The sequence below is a fragment of the Cicer arietinum genome, chromosome 6, assembly GCF_000331145.2.
Source record: "Cicer arietinum cultivar CDC Frontier isolate Library 1 chromosome 6, Cicar.CDCFrontier_v2.0, whole genome shotgun sequence".
Taxonomy (NCBI): Eukaryota; Viridiplantae; Streptophyta; class Magnoliopsida; order Fabales; family Fabaceae; genus Cicer; species Cicer arietinum.
In genome coordinates this window covers 13,023,798-13,037,365 of record NC_021165.2, presented here as the reverse complement: position 1 = coordinate 13,037,365, position 13,568 = coordinate 13,023,798, and the positions used below count along the sequence as shown (strand labels likewise).

The following is a 13,568-nucleotide window of genomic DNA, read 5'->3' as shown; positions in this document are numbered from 1 at the left end:
TGTAAAATAAAAAATACAATTTTTAATTTTTACAAAATTATCATACATGTCTCATACACAAAAAATGATCGTAAAATTCAATTTATAAGTCTATATTTTTATAATTTTGATTTGGAGTTTTTATATTAATAAAGTTAATTTTTAATTAATCTCAAGTTAAAAACATAATATATATAATTAAAAATATTGCAATATAAATAAATAATGTAAATAATATTAAGTAAAAAAAGTGCATTAAAAATGAATATATAAAAAAAAAAGCAATAATATGGCAATGATCCAAATGGCAATAACAGAGAGAAGAGAAAGTTGAGAGAGATAAGCTAAGTTGATCTGTGTCCACTTTCCTGGCAGCAGCCACAGAAGAAGAAATCTATGGAATGGATGCGAAAGACAAAGACGAAGAAGCCGCCTCGTTTAGAGCGCTTGAACGCCAAAAAGAACATCAATTACCGACTCCCTATCATCCCCACCATCCCTTCTCCAACTCCTTCTCCCCCCCACCAAGAATCTAGTCTCCGTGTCATGGGAATCGACGGTGAATTCGACCGTATTTTTCAAAGTTTGGGCCTTTCTGGCCCTGAAGACTTTGCTATCCCAGCCCAAGATTGGGAAGCCCGAAAGGCTCGCTCTCTTCTTTCACTTTCACTTCCTGATCCTGACCCTGTGTCTCTTGTTGTTGATTATCCTTCTTCTTCGGGTGAACACGATGTTGTTGATCGACTTAGAAACGGTGAAAGGAGTGTGCTTTTTACTGATTCGGGTTCTTTCAGTACTTCTCATGATTATGATAGTGATGGTGCTGGTGCTGGTGCTGGTGCTACTGCTGCTGCTGCTGAGAGGACTTTGTTTCCTTATGGCTGGTTGAAGCCCACTTTTTCTTCGTGGCAAAAAGGTGCCCTTTTGGGAAAGGGTTCTTTTGGAACTGTTTATGAATGCTACACTGAGTGAGTCTTCTATTATTTATTTTTATTTTATTTACTTTTTTGTTCAGTTATATGTCATTTAACTTTCTTCTCATTGTATTGTAGTATTAAATTTTCATGGAATACTTACTAGTTAGATAATAAATAATGCACACGTCAGTGAAGTCATTCTAATTTACCTTATATGCAAAACTCAAGTGTTGAAGAAAACTCTTCCTTTTTGGTGAACGTTTATAAGGATGGTTTTAGAGCTGTTTAATTTAAATCTGTAGGACCTGTGAAAATCGTTTGTGTCTAATTACAGCGTGGAGTCGGTTGTTAGTTTTGATAGGTGCTCTATAAGAATGGATGTGGAGAGTTTCTCCTTCACAGATTAGTTGCGACTTGCAAGAATATTGTATCAGTTATACAATAATTAATCACTGAAACATATCTTTAGTTCATCTTAGCTATTACTTTGAAGTTTTGAAACTTGATATAGATTGGTCTGTCTACTAGTGGTTTCTTTGTTGTAAATTGGGTATCCTAGGCACATAATTGGAAAGACTAATCCCTCAAGCCGACTAGGACCACAATGAGCAGCAAAACTATCAAGAGTTTTAACATTGATGCATTCCCGAGACTGGATTCAAACCCAAGATCTCTGGTTAAGCTGAAATAGACTCAAATCATCTCATCTAAGCGCTCTTGGGTGTTTTGTTAGTTGCTTATTCAATTTTGCTGCTGAGAGCAGGAAATAATCTGCTAAAGTGACCTTTTATAGTTGGCGTAAGAGGGGATCGTTTAGAATATATCACTGGAGTTAAAACTATTGGAAAGTTGATTTAATGGTATCTTCCATTCTAAGTATTGGCCGTAGGTCGGCTTTGATTTTCCGATTTGTTTTTTGACAGCAATGGTAGTGGAAATCTTCTTTATGTATCCATAGCTGGTAAAGCATAACATCCAATTGGTTTATATCAATCTTGTTTTAATGACCATTAAGTCATCCATTTTTTTAATCTATATAGTTTTCCTTGTTTTGAAAGACGAAATATGAATGTTCTTTTCTTGCAGCGATGCATTTTTTTTTGCGGTGAAAGAGGTGTCTTTGCTGGATGATGGTAGCAGCCAAGGAAAACAGAGCATTTTCCAACTTCAGCAGGTGGGAGGACTTAATCTTCCAATTGAATATTATGATTTGTTCATTCCATGTTATATGGAAGTGTTTTTTATTTTAATGCTTTTGAATTTCTTTTCAGGAAATATCTCTATTGAGTCAGTTTCAACACGATAACATAGTTCGATATTACGGCTCAGAAAAGGTATGTTCTTATCTAGTGTGCAAGCCTCTTTAATTCTGCTAGAGTATGAATGCATTTTTCTGACTGAGGCATTTGAAATAAGCATTTTGCAAGTTTAAAAACATTTCCTTAGCTGAAAAATCACTTCTTTCGTTGAGAATCTTGGAAATTAATTATTTACTCACTCAAATTATTTTTTGTCAAGTTCTGTTCACTTAGAAGCAATTGCATTTCTAGTGTATTTACCTCCTTCTCTTTGTTATTTATATATTTATTTATGTTTTGGATTTCTTAGAATGAAAGCACTCTGTATATATTCCTTGAGCTTGTGTCAAAAGGGTCATTGTCCAGTCTTTATCAACACTACCGCCTAAATGATTCTCAAGTTTCTGCATACACAAGACATATTTTAAATGGCTTGAAGTATCTTCATGAACGTGGTGTGGTGCACAGGTAACATGAGTGAATTTGTTATCATGATACAATTTAATGATTGGGTCTATAACAATAGCAAATTTATTTCTCAGAATTCCATAGAGATGTTAGCCGGTTTGATTTGCTGCGCTCTAATTTTTTAATCCAAATAATTCATTTAAAGGGATATCAAGTGTGCTAATATACTGGTTGATGTAAGTGGGTCGGTCAAGCTTGCAGATTTTGGGTTGGCAAAGGTAATTTTCAATAAAACTGAATTTTTCTTTTTTGGCGTCTTAATCACATAATTCATAATTTTAGTTATTTTACCTTCTCAGGCAACAAAAATGAATGACGTTAAATCAAGCAAAGGCTCCCCATACTGGATGGCTCCTGAGGTTTGCCTGTCCTTGTATAATCTTTTTGAAATAATATGACTATCTAATTCATTTTCTCCTCTCACTTGATTTTTTATGCATGCGAGCTTTTAAATTTTGACTGGTATAACTTTGAATTTTTCGACATTAGGTTGTTAACTTGAGGAGCCAAGGTTATGGGCTTGCAGCCGATATATGGAGCTTAGGGTGTACTGTTTTAGAGATGTTGACAAGGCAGCCACCTTACTTTGATTTAGAAGGAGTATGTAACACTTATTATAATCTTCTAAAGTTTGTTATTTTCATGGCCCTTTTTGCTTTTTCATTCCTTCGAATCACCTTACAAATATTAGCAATTTAAATTTTTTTGGCTGCTGTGTCTAGAATCATTAAGCTATACAAACTGTACTTGCCTTTCAAATTGGATAATATGCATATATGTTTTTATGTGACTACAGATGCAAGCAATATTTCGGATTGGCAGGGGCGAACCCCCACCCATTCCTGAATCTCTATCTGAAGATGCCCAAGATTTCATTCTCAAATGCTTACAAGTTAACCCAAATGAGCGTCCAACTGCAGCTCAGCTATTGGATCATCCATTTCTAAGGAGACGATTAAGTTCAGCTTCCCCAAGTATTAATAATCTCGTTACGCCTTAAATGCTCTCGATCACCGCCTATATTGGCACCGACAAGGTCAAAATTATCCTCTATTTGTCAAGTTAATCCATATACATCTTGGCTTTAGACTGGTGTAATATCCTCAACTCTCACTGGTTTGTTTATCTCTATCACCTCCTGCACTGGCACATCATGTGGATCGCAAGCTGAAGATAAGTTCATCGAAATGCAAAACTGCATTAGCAATAGCAAGAGTTCCACAAAGCTAGATTTTCACCTTAATGCCAACGAGAAAAAGCAATGGCTCCATATCTTGCATTATGGATCTTTTTATGACTTGACGGGGGAAATCGAAGAATTAAGGAGGAGTTGAACTCTTCAATTCCAAACCAAGTGCTCTTTCCTGTATAGGGAAGGAAGTGTGCAGCCAAAAGGAGATCGTGAATTTGCAATGGGCATGCGCAGTTGGTCATTTGGTGTGGAGTTGTCAAATCTTTCGGTCACATTGCTTCTATCTTTGTTTTTCAAGTTAGAATTCCAATTCTAAAGCAATGATTATTGCAGTATCTTCCTATATGCTCACTTGTTATTGTTGTATGGAAATCCTACATTGACTAGTATTGCAAGGTGGTTGCTGATACTTGGTCATGAAAGGGGCTGCTACTACTGTACAAATGTTGTTATGTTATCTATGCTATTAGAGCATGAAGTTTTGTATGATTTTTTGGGTGCAATTAAACTGTATATAATTGTTGCATTTTTTTTTTCTAGGAAACTACAATAATTTTATCTAGTTTTTATTTTGTGAATTAATTCTTGTATCTTTAGAATGCAAAAATTGTTTACTCAAATGATGAAGCTGTACCCTGTCTTTATTGCTAAAAAAAGTGAGTGTGGTATGTTTTTCTTTTGTAAGCTTAGATAAAATGGATTGGTGAAGCTTAGTGACATGTGCTTGTTATCTTAGTTTCATGTTATGGTTAATAGTATATTAATCTATGAATCTGACTTTGTTAGTTGTCTTTGCTTGCTGTTACTCCTTTTGACTGACTTATACGAATCTTATACTACTTTTTCCACTTGTTATTCTATTATTTATTGCTAGATGTATTGTGGTCTCTGTCTCTCTAACTAAATTATTGGACACATCACTCCAATTGTGAGCTGGTGAATTTGACCTTTTGCAATAAGACAACTATCTCTTCCACCAATCACATGATTTTTTAAATGACCACTTTTCTGCATGAAACACCAAATTAAGAGTACAATTTCTATAGTTTAGAAGATGGTACCACACGGCATCATTGTCACATAAGTTTTCATTTTCTTAGAAGTTTCAGGTTGAATAAGAATCCAGAGTACAATTTCTATAGTTTAGAAGATGGTACAACACGACATCATTATCACATAAGTTTTCATTTTCTTAGAAGTTCCAGGTTGAATAAGAATTCAGGTTCCCTCTGCATGCATTGAAGCAGTAAGTGACTACGTAACCGTCCGACTGAAATCATATGGTCTAAGTCTCAAGTTCAGTAATTTAAAAAAAAAAAAGATCAAAATTTGTTTGAAATTTAAATTATTCGATTCCGACGGTCGCACAATCACTAACTGCGTGATTTCACTGCAGGCAATATAATTTCGTTGGATAACCAATTCACTTGGATAACCAATGACGTTTCCCCTTAACCCAAGTCCATCAATCATAGAACCTAGTTCTTTATAAATATAAGCAATAAATATAAGCAGATCTAGCTTATTGTTTCTGTTTATTTTCTTATCATGTGCAGTTATTAAATATTTAGTGCCGCCGGCTCAATGATTTCAAGATTTGTCTTGGTTCAAAGATCAAGATCTAATATAGCTTAAACTTTTTAAGTGCAATGAGTTAAAAAAAACCATTACATTTTACAAATCTCAATCATGTTACTGACCAACTTTTGGATCTTAAATAAAATACTTGTTATTTTTCAACTTGCAACCTCTCATACACACAACACCATAATTGACAAATATGCTTCAAATAAGCTCATATTTTACTGTTGTTGCAATTGCTTTGTTATTTTCATCTACATCTTATGATGCAGCTGGTAATCATGAAAACTTTGTCCAATGTCTTGAAAGTTATTTTAATCATAACTCCACTTCAATCTCTAAGGTTGTGTACACCCAAACACACTCCTCATACTCATCTATACTACAGTATTCCATTCAAAACCTTAGATTCACATCCAACACTACTGCAAAACCCCTTGTCATTGTGACACCTCTTGCAGTTCCAGAAATTCAAGCCACTGCAATCTGTTCTCAACGCCATGACATGCATATTCGAATTAGAAGTGGTGGCCATGACTATGAGGGTCTGTCCTATGTTTCAGAAGTTCCATTTGTTGTCATTGATCTCATAAACCTTCGAGAAATCAAAGTCGACGTAGAAAATAACACTGCATGGGTTCAAGGAGGAGCAACTGCTGGCGAACTTTTGTACAAAATTAACCAGCATAGTAGAACTCACAGCTTCCCGACCGGTGTCTGCCCGACCGTCGGTGTTAGTGGACTCATCAGTGGCGGTGGCTATGGATTCTTGATGCGTAAATACGGTCTTGCAGCTGATAATATAATTGATGCTCACATAATTGATGTGAATGGTAAGATTCTTGACAGAGAATCAATGGGTGGGGATCTGTTTTGGGCTATTAGAGGAGGTGGAGGATCAAGCTTTGGAGTTATCATAGCATGGAAGATAAAACTAGTTCATGTTCCATCAACTGTAACATTGTTCAGAGTTCATAGAACACTGGAACAAAATGCAACAAAGCTTATTCACAAGTGGCAGTTAGTGGCAAATAAGCTTGATGAGGACCTAAACATTAGGATCATCTTGGAGAGGATGAATTCAAGTACTCAAACAAAGAAGCTCACAATAAAAGTCACATTTGAATCCTTGTTTCTTGGAGATGTAGATAGTCTTATTCCTTTGATGGAAGAAAAGTTTCACGAGTTGGGTTTGGTTAGAGAAGATTGTTTTGAGATGAGTTGGATTGAATCAATACTCTATCTTGCTGGATTTACAAGTGATCAACCTCTTGAAGTTCTGTTGAATAGAACTCATGATAATGTGTTGTTTTTCAAGGCAAAATCTGATTATGTTAGAGATCCAATTCCTGATTTCGGGTTAGAAGATTTATGGCCATTGTTTTATGAAGACGAGGCAAAAGCCGCAGTGTTGATACTAACTCCTTATGGAGGCAGAATGGATGAGATTTCTGAGTCTGAAATTCCATTCCCACATAGAGCTGGAAACATTTACAAAATTCAATACTTGGTTTTTTGGCAAGAGGAAGGTGACGAGGTAGAAAAAAGGCATGTAAAATGGGTTAGAAAAGTTTATAGTTATATGGAACCTTTTGTTTCGAAGTCTCCAAGAGCTGCTTATGTGAATTATAGAGACTTTGATATTGGAGTGAATAACAAAGGCTATACAAGCTATAAGCAAGCTAGCATTTGGGGTCTAAAGTATTTCAAGAATAATTTCAACAAATTGGCAATGGTTAAGACCAATGTAGATCCTTTAAACTTCTTCAGAAATGAACAAAGCATACCTTCTCTATTGAGTTTTGATAACATAACTAAGCATACCTTGTCTTGCGTAGAAGGGATGGAACTAGAATTTCCTGGAGCAGGACATGTCATAATGAAATAAGTTTATTTGAATTCTACCAATAAGGCAATATATTCTTAACAGAAGTCCTCAGAATATATTTAAAAATCAGTATATAACCATGATTTACTAATAGTTATAGTACTCTGCCCTACTTATATTAGAGAGTAAATTAATACTTTGTTTGCATAGATAGGTATTATATCGATTCAGTTTTGTCTGTACATATTTCCTAATATGGAAAATGACTCCCACCTGATAAAACGATTTTGTTGTAACAAATTATGGAAAATGCATAACATTGAACTATTGCATGCAGTGCTTGGAAATTGATTTCTGATAGTATCTATTTTTGGGTTTTTCTGTGAATAATATATCTTGAATTTGTTACATTGATTTGCTACATTTAAGTAGGCTTTTTGAGACGTGAGTTTTTTAGTCTTGTGGGCCTTCCAAGAGTAATTGGGCTGATTTGCAGCTCTATTCTAAGAGAAAAAATTGGTGGTCTATTCTCTCTCCAATGTTATAAAAAAAAAAACTCCAAAAATAATTGGTGTATTTTAGACATTTAAATTGGTCAAATCTGCACACGATTTCAGCTCTTTAAGAACAACTGAGAAAGAAAAAACTATAAAAAAGTTTACTTGAGACTCCCAAATTTAGTCTCTACAAGTCAGCAAACCAAATTTTTTTCCCCATACCCTTGCATTTTACTCAAAATCCAATTTTACATTTTTTTGAAAAACAACTAAAAAACATTTTTTTTAAGCCAATCAACAATATTCCCTTATTCTCTGAACCCATGTTGAGATATGTAGGTATCGGAAAATTTAAAGTTAAAACTTAAGTTTTTCTAAAAAAAAAAGATAACTCAAAAGGTAAAATATTTAAATACTTTATACTTGAGAACTGATTTTCTAATAATAAATGTATGAATTTATATTTGTAACTCCAACATTTTTGGAGATTCTTTTGAGCTAAAAAATTATTAAAAAAGAAAAAAATAAATAACCAAGGACATAAATCTAATTCAGAAAAAAAAATGTTAAAAAAATCATCAAATCACGTAAATTTTTTTGTCTTTTAAAAGAAAATTATATAGTATAATGTCTTGTCTGCATGTTTTTTGTCTTGAATTTAAAAATTAAATATGTAAAAGACTCTTCAATAGATTAATGTGTTTTACTAGCATTTTTATCTTTAAATAATCATAAATCTCTTAATATCTCGAAGTCATAAACAATTTTGAAATATAAATTATTGTTAGTAATAATATCTGTTGGATAAGTTATTCTCCTTTAACACTTCATCAATCTAAGAACCAACAATACACGTCATATTTGGATACTAGCGATTATTTTGTAGATGTTACGTGTATCTTGAATGTCAAATTCTTGAAGTGTCTATGAAATTTTTATCAAATTTCTCTTTACTTGATGAATTTTTTTTAACAACAATGATTTGATCTACAAATAAAAAGACAAGTATCAGACGTTTGATTCCCACTATTGTAATTAGAGAGACACAAATATAATATTTTTTTATAAGTGTTCAATAAACCATCAGATTTTTTTTTTTTTTACTTTAGAATGGAACAACAACCCTAAAAAAATTATTGATAAAAACATTTGAATTGTCAAATAGTTGAATATATATATTTGAGGAATGCTAAGGACACATCCTCTGGCATACTTTTATTATGGACATATTCTCATTTAATTGGTTCACATCTTCTCATTTTTTAAACTCTTAAATTGATACCGGTTGTTAAGCTTTTATTTATTTAATTTTTTCATTTCAAGTTTGAAAAAAAGGAAGAAATAATCAATTAAAACAAAACATTAGCAGCTATAAAATTCAATAGTGAAATGGAAGAAGGATTTTTGATTTGTTTGATCTTTTGGAATATTTGATTTCTTAAGAGGAGAAAGTGGAATTTGATCATTTCTAAATGCAAAATTGCTACATTTTTTTTTGATACTGGTAAAATTGCAACACTTTATCAATTGAGAAGAAGAATTGAAACACTTCTAGCATTTCACGTGTTTATTTATTCTTTTTTTTTTCCTTCATTTTTTTCCTCAATATTCAAACAAAAATAAAAAAAATAAAAAGTATTGAAAGGTTAACAACGGAGAAGAAGTTAAGAGGTTGAAAAATGAGATCATACAGACCAATTAATTAGAGCGTGTCATCAAGATTGGATTAGAAGATGTTTCTATTATTGGTCCTAATATTTTACAATGAATACATGCAAATTATTCACATAATTCTGATATAAAATCCTGACATTTGAATGGGACACTTAGAACAAAAAGGCTTTGATGAGTAGAAGGGAAATATAGATTCGTCTCATTAGTCTATGTTAACGCCACGATGACAACACCGCGGAAGTTCCGTGAGGTATTCTTTTTCTATTTTAGCTTATACATCTACAGGATTGCTAGAGTAGAATACCAAAATTCACCAAAATCAATATAGTACAATTCCAAAACTTCCCATTAAAGTTGCTCAATTCAGACGCCATTCTATTCAACTCTAACCTTTTTTCTTCTTATAACTTGATTAGTACTAACAGAGCCACCAGGATTGTTCACAAATTTGGTATACAGCTTTCAATATGGAACGCTCATATTTTTGTTTTATTATTATTATTATTATTATTATTATTATTATTATTATTATTATTATTATTATTATTATTATTATTATTATCTTCAGTTATTAGTATTAGTATATATTTATGAAAACCTAACATGCGTAAATATCAGGCCAGTTTCTTTATAGAAAAAACGTCTGGCCAGTTTCTTTATAAAAAAAAACGTCTCGTCAATGTTACACTTTTATTTACAAAATTCCGTTGAAACTTCATCCAGACGAATACGTATAGTATATTATACCATACTAATTATTGCATTATTTATTTATGTATTTCATAAAAGTAAAATAAATAAATGACTTTTTATTAGAAATTCGTAATTTTATTTTAATATAATTTCGTTAATAATTAATAATAAAGTTTAATTTATATATGGACAATATTAATTTTTTACCCTCACCGAAATTCTTTACATTAATTATATATATAAATTAAATAATTTTCGTGACAATTATATTAATTTGAAATTAAAAACTTTGTATTCAGACACTTTTATTTTTTATCTATTATATATTTGAGTATTGGAGAAACATTTTCCAAATAGAGATAAAGGAATTTTATAAAACGTACGAGAGAATATGCTTGATCCTTGTGATAATGAAATACGTAGGTTTCGGGAAACGGATCACGTGAAGGCGCACTCCGTGCCACGTCATCGTTAATTGAAGTTTACGCCGCACCAGTTACATAAGAGCGTGTTATAAACACGTTAAAGTAGCGCGTGGAAATAAACAGTATATTGTGTGGACATGGTGGGGTAAGAAAGCAAATGGAAGGGTGTAGCGTAGAAACGACTCGAACTGCACAATTGTATGGTTTCTTCTCTCTCTAAACATAAACAGATTACGATGAGAGAGAAAGCGAAACGCTAACAACACACACACACCCAAACTTTTACCCTTCCCCTCCCATTTTTTCATTTCCCTCTCGATTCCATCGCCTTTACTTTCGATCCCTTTCTACACAGACAACCTTATTCTCCTCTTTCTCTCTTTCTCTCTCTTTTTTAAATTCGCTTCATTTTCTTCAATTTTCATTTTTCTTCTTCTCGTCTGGTACGACCATTATATCTCAACCCTCTTCTATTTACCCCCTTAATTCCATTCTTTACCGGTTTTTTGTTTTTCAATTTTCGATTTTTTGTATGTCTAACTCTCTAACATTGTTAATTTTTGCCAACCCCTTTTTTACCCTAATATATTGGAAATAGATACCATGTTGGGATATTTTGTCGCTCGAACTTAAATTTACAAACTTTCTACCATTTCCCTTTGTTTTATCGGTTTCCAAACAGATGGGCATCTTAGTTTTGTCCACATTTTTTTCTGATTGATTTATATGATTTTTTAATTTGGAAATATTTTTTAATGTATATAATATTAGGTTGTTTGATTGGATCTAAGATGGTTGGGTGAAGCTTAAGGACATGTGATTGTTATCTTATCTTCATATTCTGGTTAATATTATATTAAGGTTTAATCTGTGAATCTTACTTTGTTAGTTGTCTTTGCTTGCAGTTGCTCCTTTTGCATCTAGCCACGTTGTTTCCTTTTGACCAACTTATATGAATCTTACACTAATATATATTTTCCTTCTTGCTGTTGTGTTTATTTATTGCCAGATGCACTCTGATCTTTCACACTAAATTGTTGGATTCATAATTCTAATTGTAAGCTGGTGAGTTTTTTTTCCTTATCCTTGTAATGGTTTGATGCATAAGTATACCATGCTTTGTTTGTGATAATCAAGAAAAGTGAGGCTCTTTTGTTGGCAGGATGTAGCTATTTAGCCTTTGCATTGCATTGAATACTTAGTTCATTGTCTCACATGCTTCATCTTCTGTATGTTTACTAATTAGTATAGGCATGTTTTCATTGTGTCTGGTATGAGTTATACAAACAATACAAATAAGTATATACACTAATAGTAATGTTTCTTGAAATTCAGTTACAAGGAACACAAATGTTCCCATTTTATAAAGTTTTCTTAATTATTATCGTAAGAAATTTGGTTGAATGAAATTTGTAATATGATAAAGCCCTGTTTAGTAGATCTGACTATCTGGCCATCATACTATTAATTTATAGCTTCATGTTGATGCATTATTCCACGTCTTAAATCTTTTGACTTGATCACTGCCAAGAATTGAGGTTGTTCGTGTTAGGTACTCGGAAAATCTTTACTCTTATCAAGGTCGTTCATTAGAGGATCACAAAATCTCTAATGTCCATCACCTTTTAGGCATAATAGCGGGAAGATACTTGGAAAATCTTTAGTCTTATTATTTGTTTGAGACTTTGAGGCTATGTCTCTTACTAGACCAAACAAGTTATGTTCATCCATTAACGCCAAACATTCATCTACAGTCATTAATTTCTGGGCTGGCCACCCATTTAATAGCTTTAGTTTTGGCAAGCAAAGGTTTCTGTGTAGTGTTATGAAAGGAAGCATTAGTCCTAAAGGACAAAATATGTTGTTCTCTTTCTGTAATGGGGAGCCTTTGTTCATTTGTTTAGTTCTTGTGGATATGAAGAAGTAGAATGTTGAATTTGATATGACCAATGCATCTGTGCATTTATGATCGGCATTTTTTTAGAATAGATAGTCACTAAATATGAATAAACGGAGGGATGCATTTTAAATAAGTATATATTGATAGACAATCATATGAACAAGTACCTTTGTTTCTATCTCAATCTTTTCTTTCATCATTTTATAAAATGACTGGGTAAACTGCACATGTTGGCCACTATTTTGTAAGTGTTTGATGTAACGTTCAAAGAATATGGTGAGAACAGGGCACCTTCCTGCACTTCCTAACAAATTTAAATGATAAGAAGACATTTTGAAACTAAAGCAAGAAATCGCCTTTTTTTAGATTCTTTGATGAGACTTTCGGCGACTCTATTTAGGTTGCTTTTCATATCTTAATTGAAGAAATTCCGTGTTGAGGTCTGATATTTCTTAAGATTTGAAAAATATTTAGTGTCTGTGTGCTGTCAAAGTCGAGTACGTTACAGCAGATGATGGTTACACACAATACTGGACAAAATTAGGAATGTAAGATTAGAGAAATAGCTGGAGATACACCTATTGTGGAAATAATTGAGGTGTTGCCTTAGGTGGCTTGAACATGAACATATGTGGAGAAGATGGTCGGCAAGATCAAAGAAAACTATAAGCCAAACTATTAAGATGGATTTGGATTTAAATCTCTTTTCTTTAGAAATGATCCATGTACCCAGCGGCTCTACCTTGTAAGAAATGGGTGAATACACTTTTCTTATATAGTTCTTAGGTACTGATTAAATTGGACTGTCAGTAGATTCGTAGAAATATAAGAATGCTCAAACTTCTGAAGTGAAATTGGTATTCCAGGTTCTGATAAGAATGCACATCTTTTCCATAACATGATAATTTGATCCCTGAAATCAGAGAATTCTTTTTAACAGTTTTGTGGTTTAAATTCCAGGTTCTATTGGTATTTTGAAAATGGCAAAAGGAAGCAGGGGACGATACAGAATTGCTTCTCGTCAGTATAGACTGACTCCGTACCCACTGGCTCGATGCAAAAGGGACAGTTGTGAGGATATGTGCCAAAAGAAATGCTCTAAAGCCTTGGATAAGA

The 13,568-nt window shown here is 32.9% G+C and overlaps 3 protein-coding genes across 8 annotated transcripts in view; all 3 read left to right on the top strand.

The window, feature by feature from the left end:
- The first annotated feature begins 286 nt into the window (after positions 1 to 286).
- On the top strand, positions 287 to 4,645 carry LOC101506768 (mitogen-activated protein kinase kinase kinase 1-like). Its single transcript, XM_004504680.4, has 8 exons — positions 287 to 947; positions 1,983 to 2,070; positions 2,168 to 2,230; positions 2,505 to 2,662; positions 2,808 to 2,880; positions 2,962 to 3,021; positions 3,152 to 3,262; positions 3,459 to 4,645. The coding sequence occupies exons 1-8, from the start codon at positions 376 to 378 to the stop codon at positions 3,660 to 3,662; spliced, it is 1,329 nt and encodes a 442-aa protein (XP_004504737.1). The 5' UTR covers positions 287 to 375; the 3' UTR covers positions 3,663 to 4,645.
- A 139-nt stretch (positions 4,646 to 4,784) lies between these two features.
- LOC101513715 (tetrahydroberberine oxidase-like) lies at positions 4,785 to 7,633 on the top strand. Its single transcript, XM_004504869.4, has one exon. The coding sequence runs from the start codon at positions 5,635 to 5,637 to the stop codon at positions 7,321 to 7,323; it is 1,689 nt and encodes a 562-aa protein (XP_004504926.1). The 5' UTR covers positions 4,785 to 5,634; the 3' UTR covers positions 7,324 to 7,633.
- Positions 7,634 to 10,731: 3,098 nt separating this feature from the next.
- LOC101506443 (uncharacterized) overlaps positions 10,732 to 13,568 on the top strand; it is a 4,588-nt gene continuing 1,751 nt past the window's right edge. The window contains exons 1-4 of one of the 6 annotated variants that reach the window (XM_073370203.1): positions 10,757 to 10,995; positions 11,324 to 11,396; positions 11,562 to 11,617; positions 13,413 to 13,568. In XM_073370203.1, coding sequence (XP_073226304.1) covers positions 13,433 to 13,568 — 136 coding nt within the window. In that variant the 5' untranslated portion in view covers positions 10,757 to 10,995; positions 11,324 to 11,396; positions 11,562 to 11,617; positions 13,413 to 13,432. The other 5 variants (XM_073370202.1, XM_073370204.1, XM_073370201.1 and 2 more) reach the window with 5 other exon arrangements.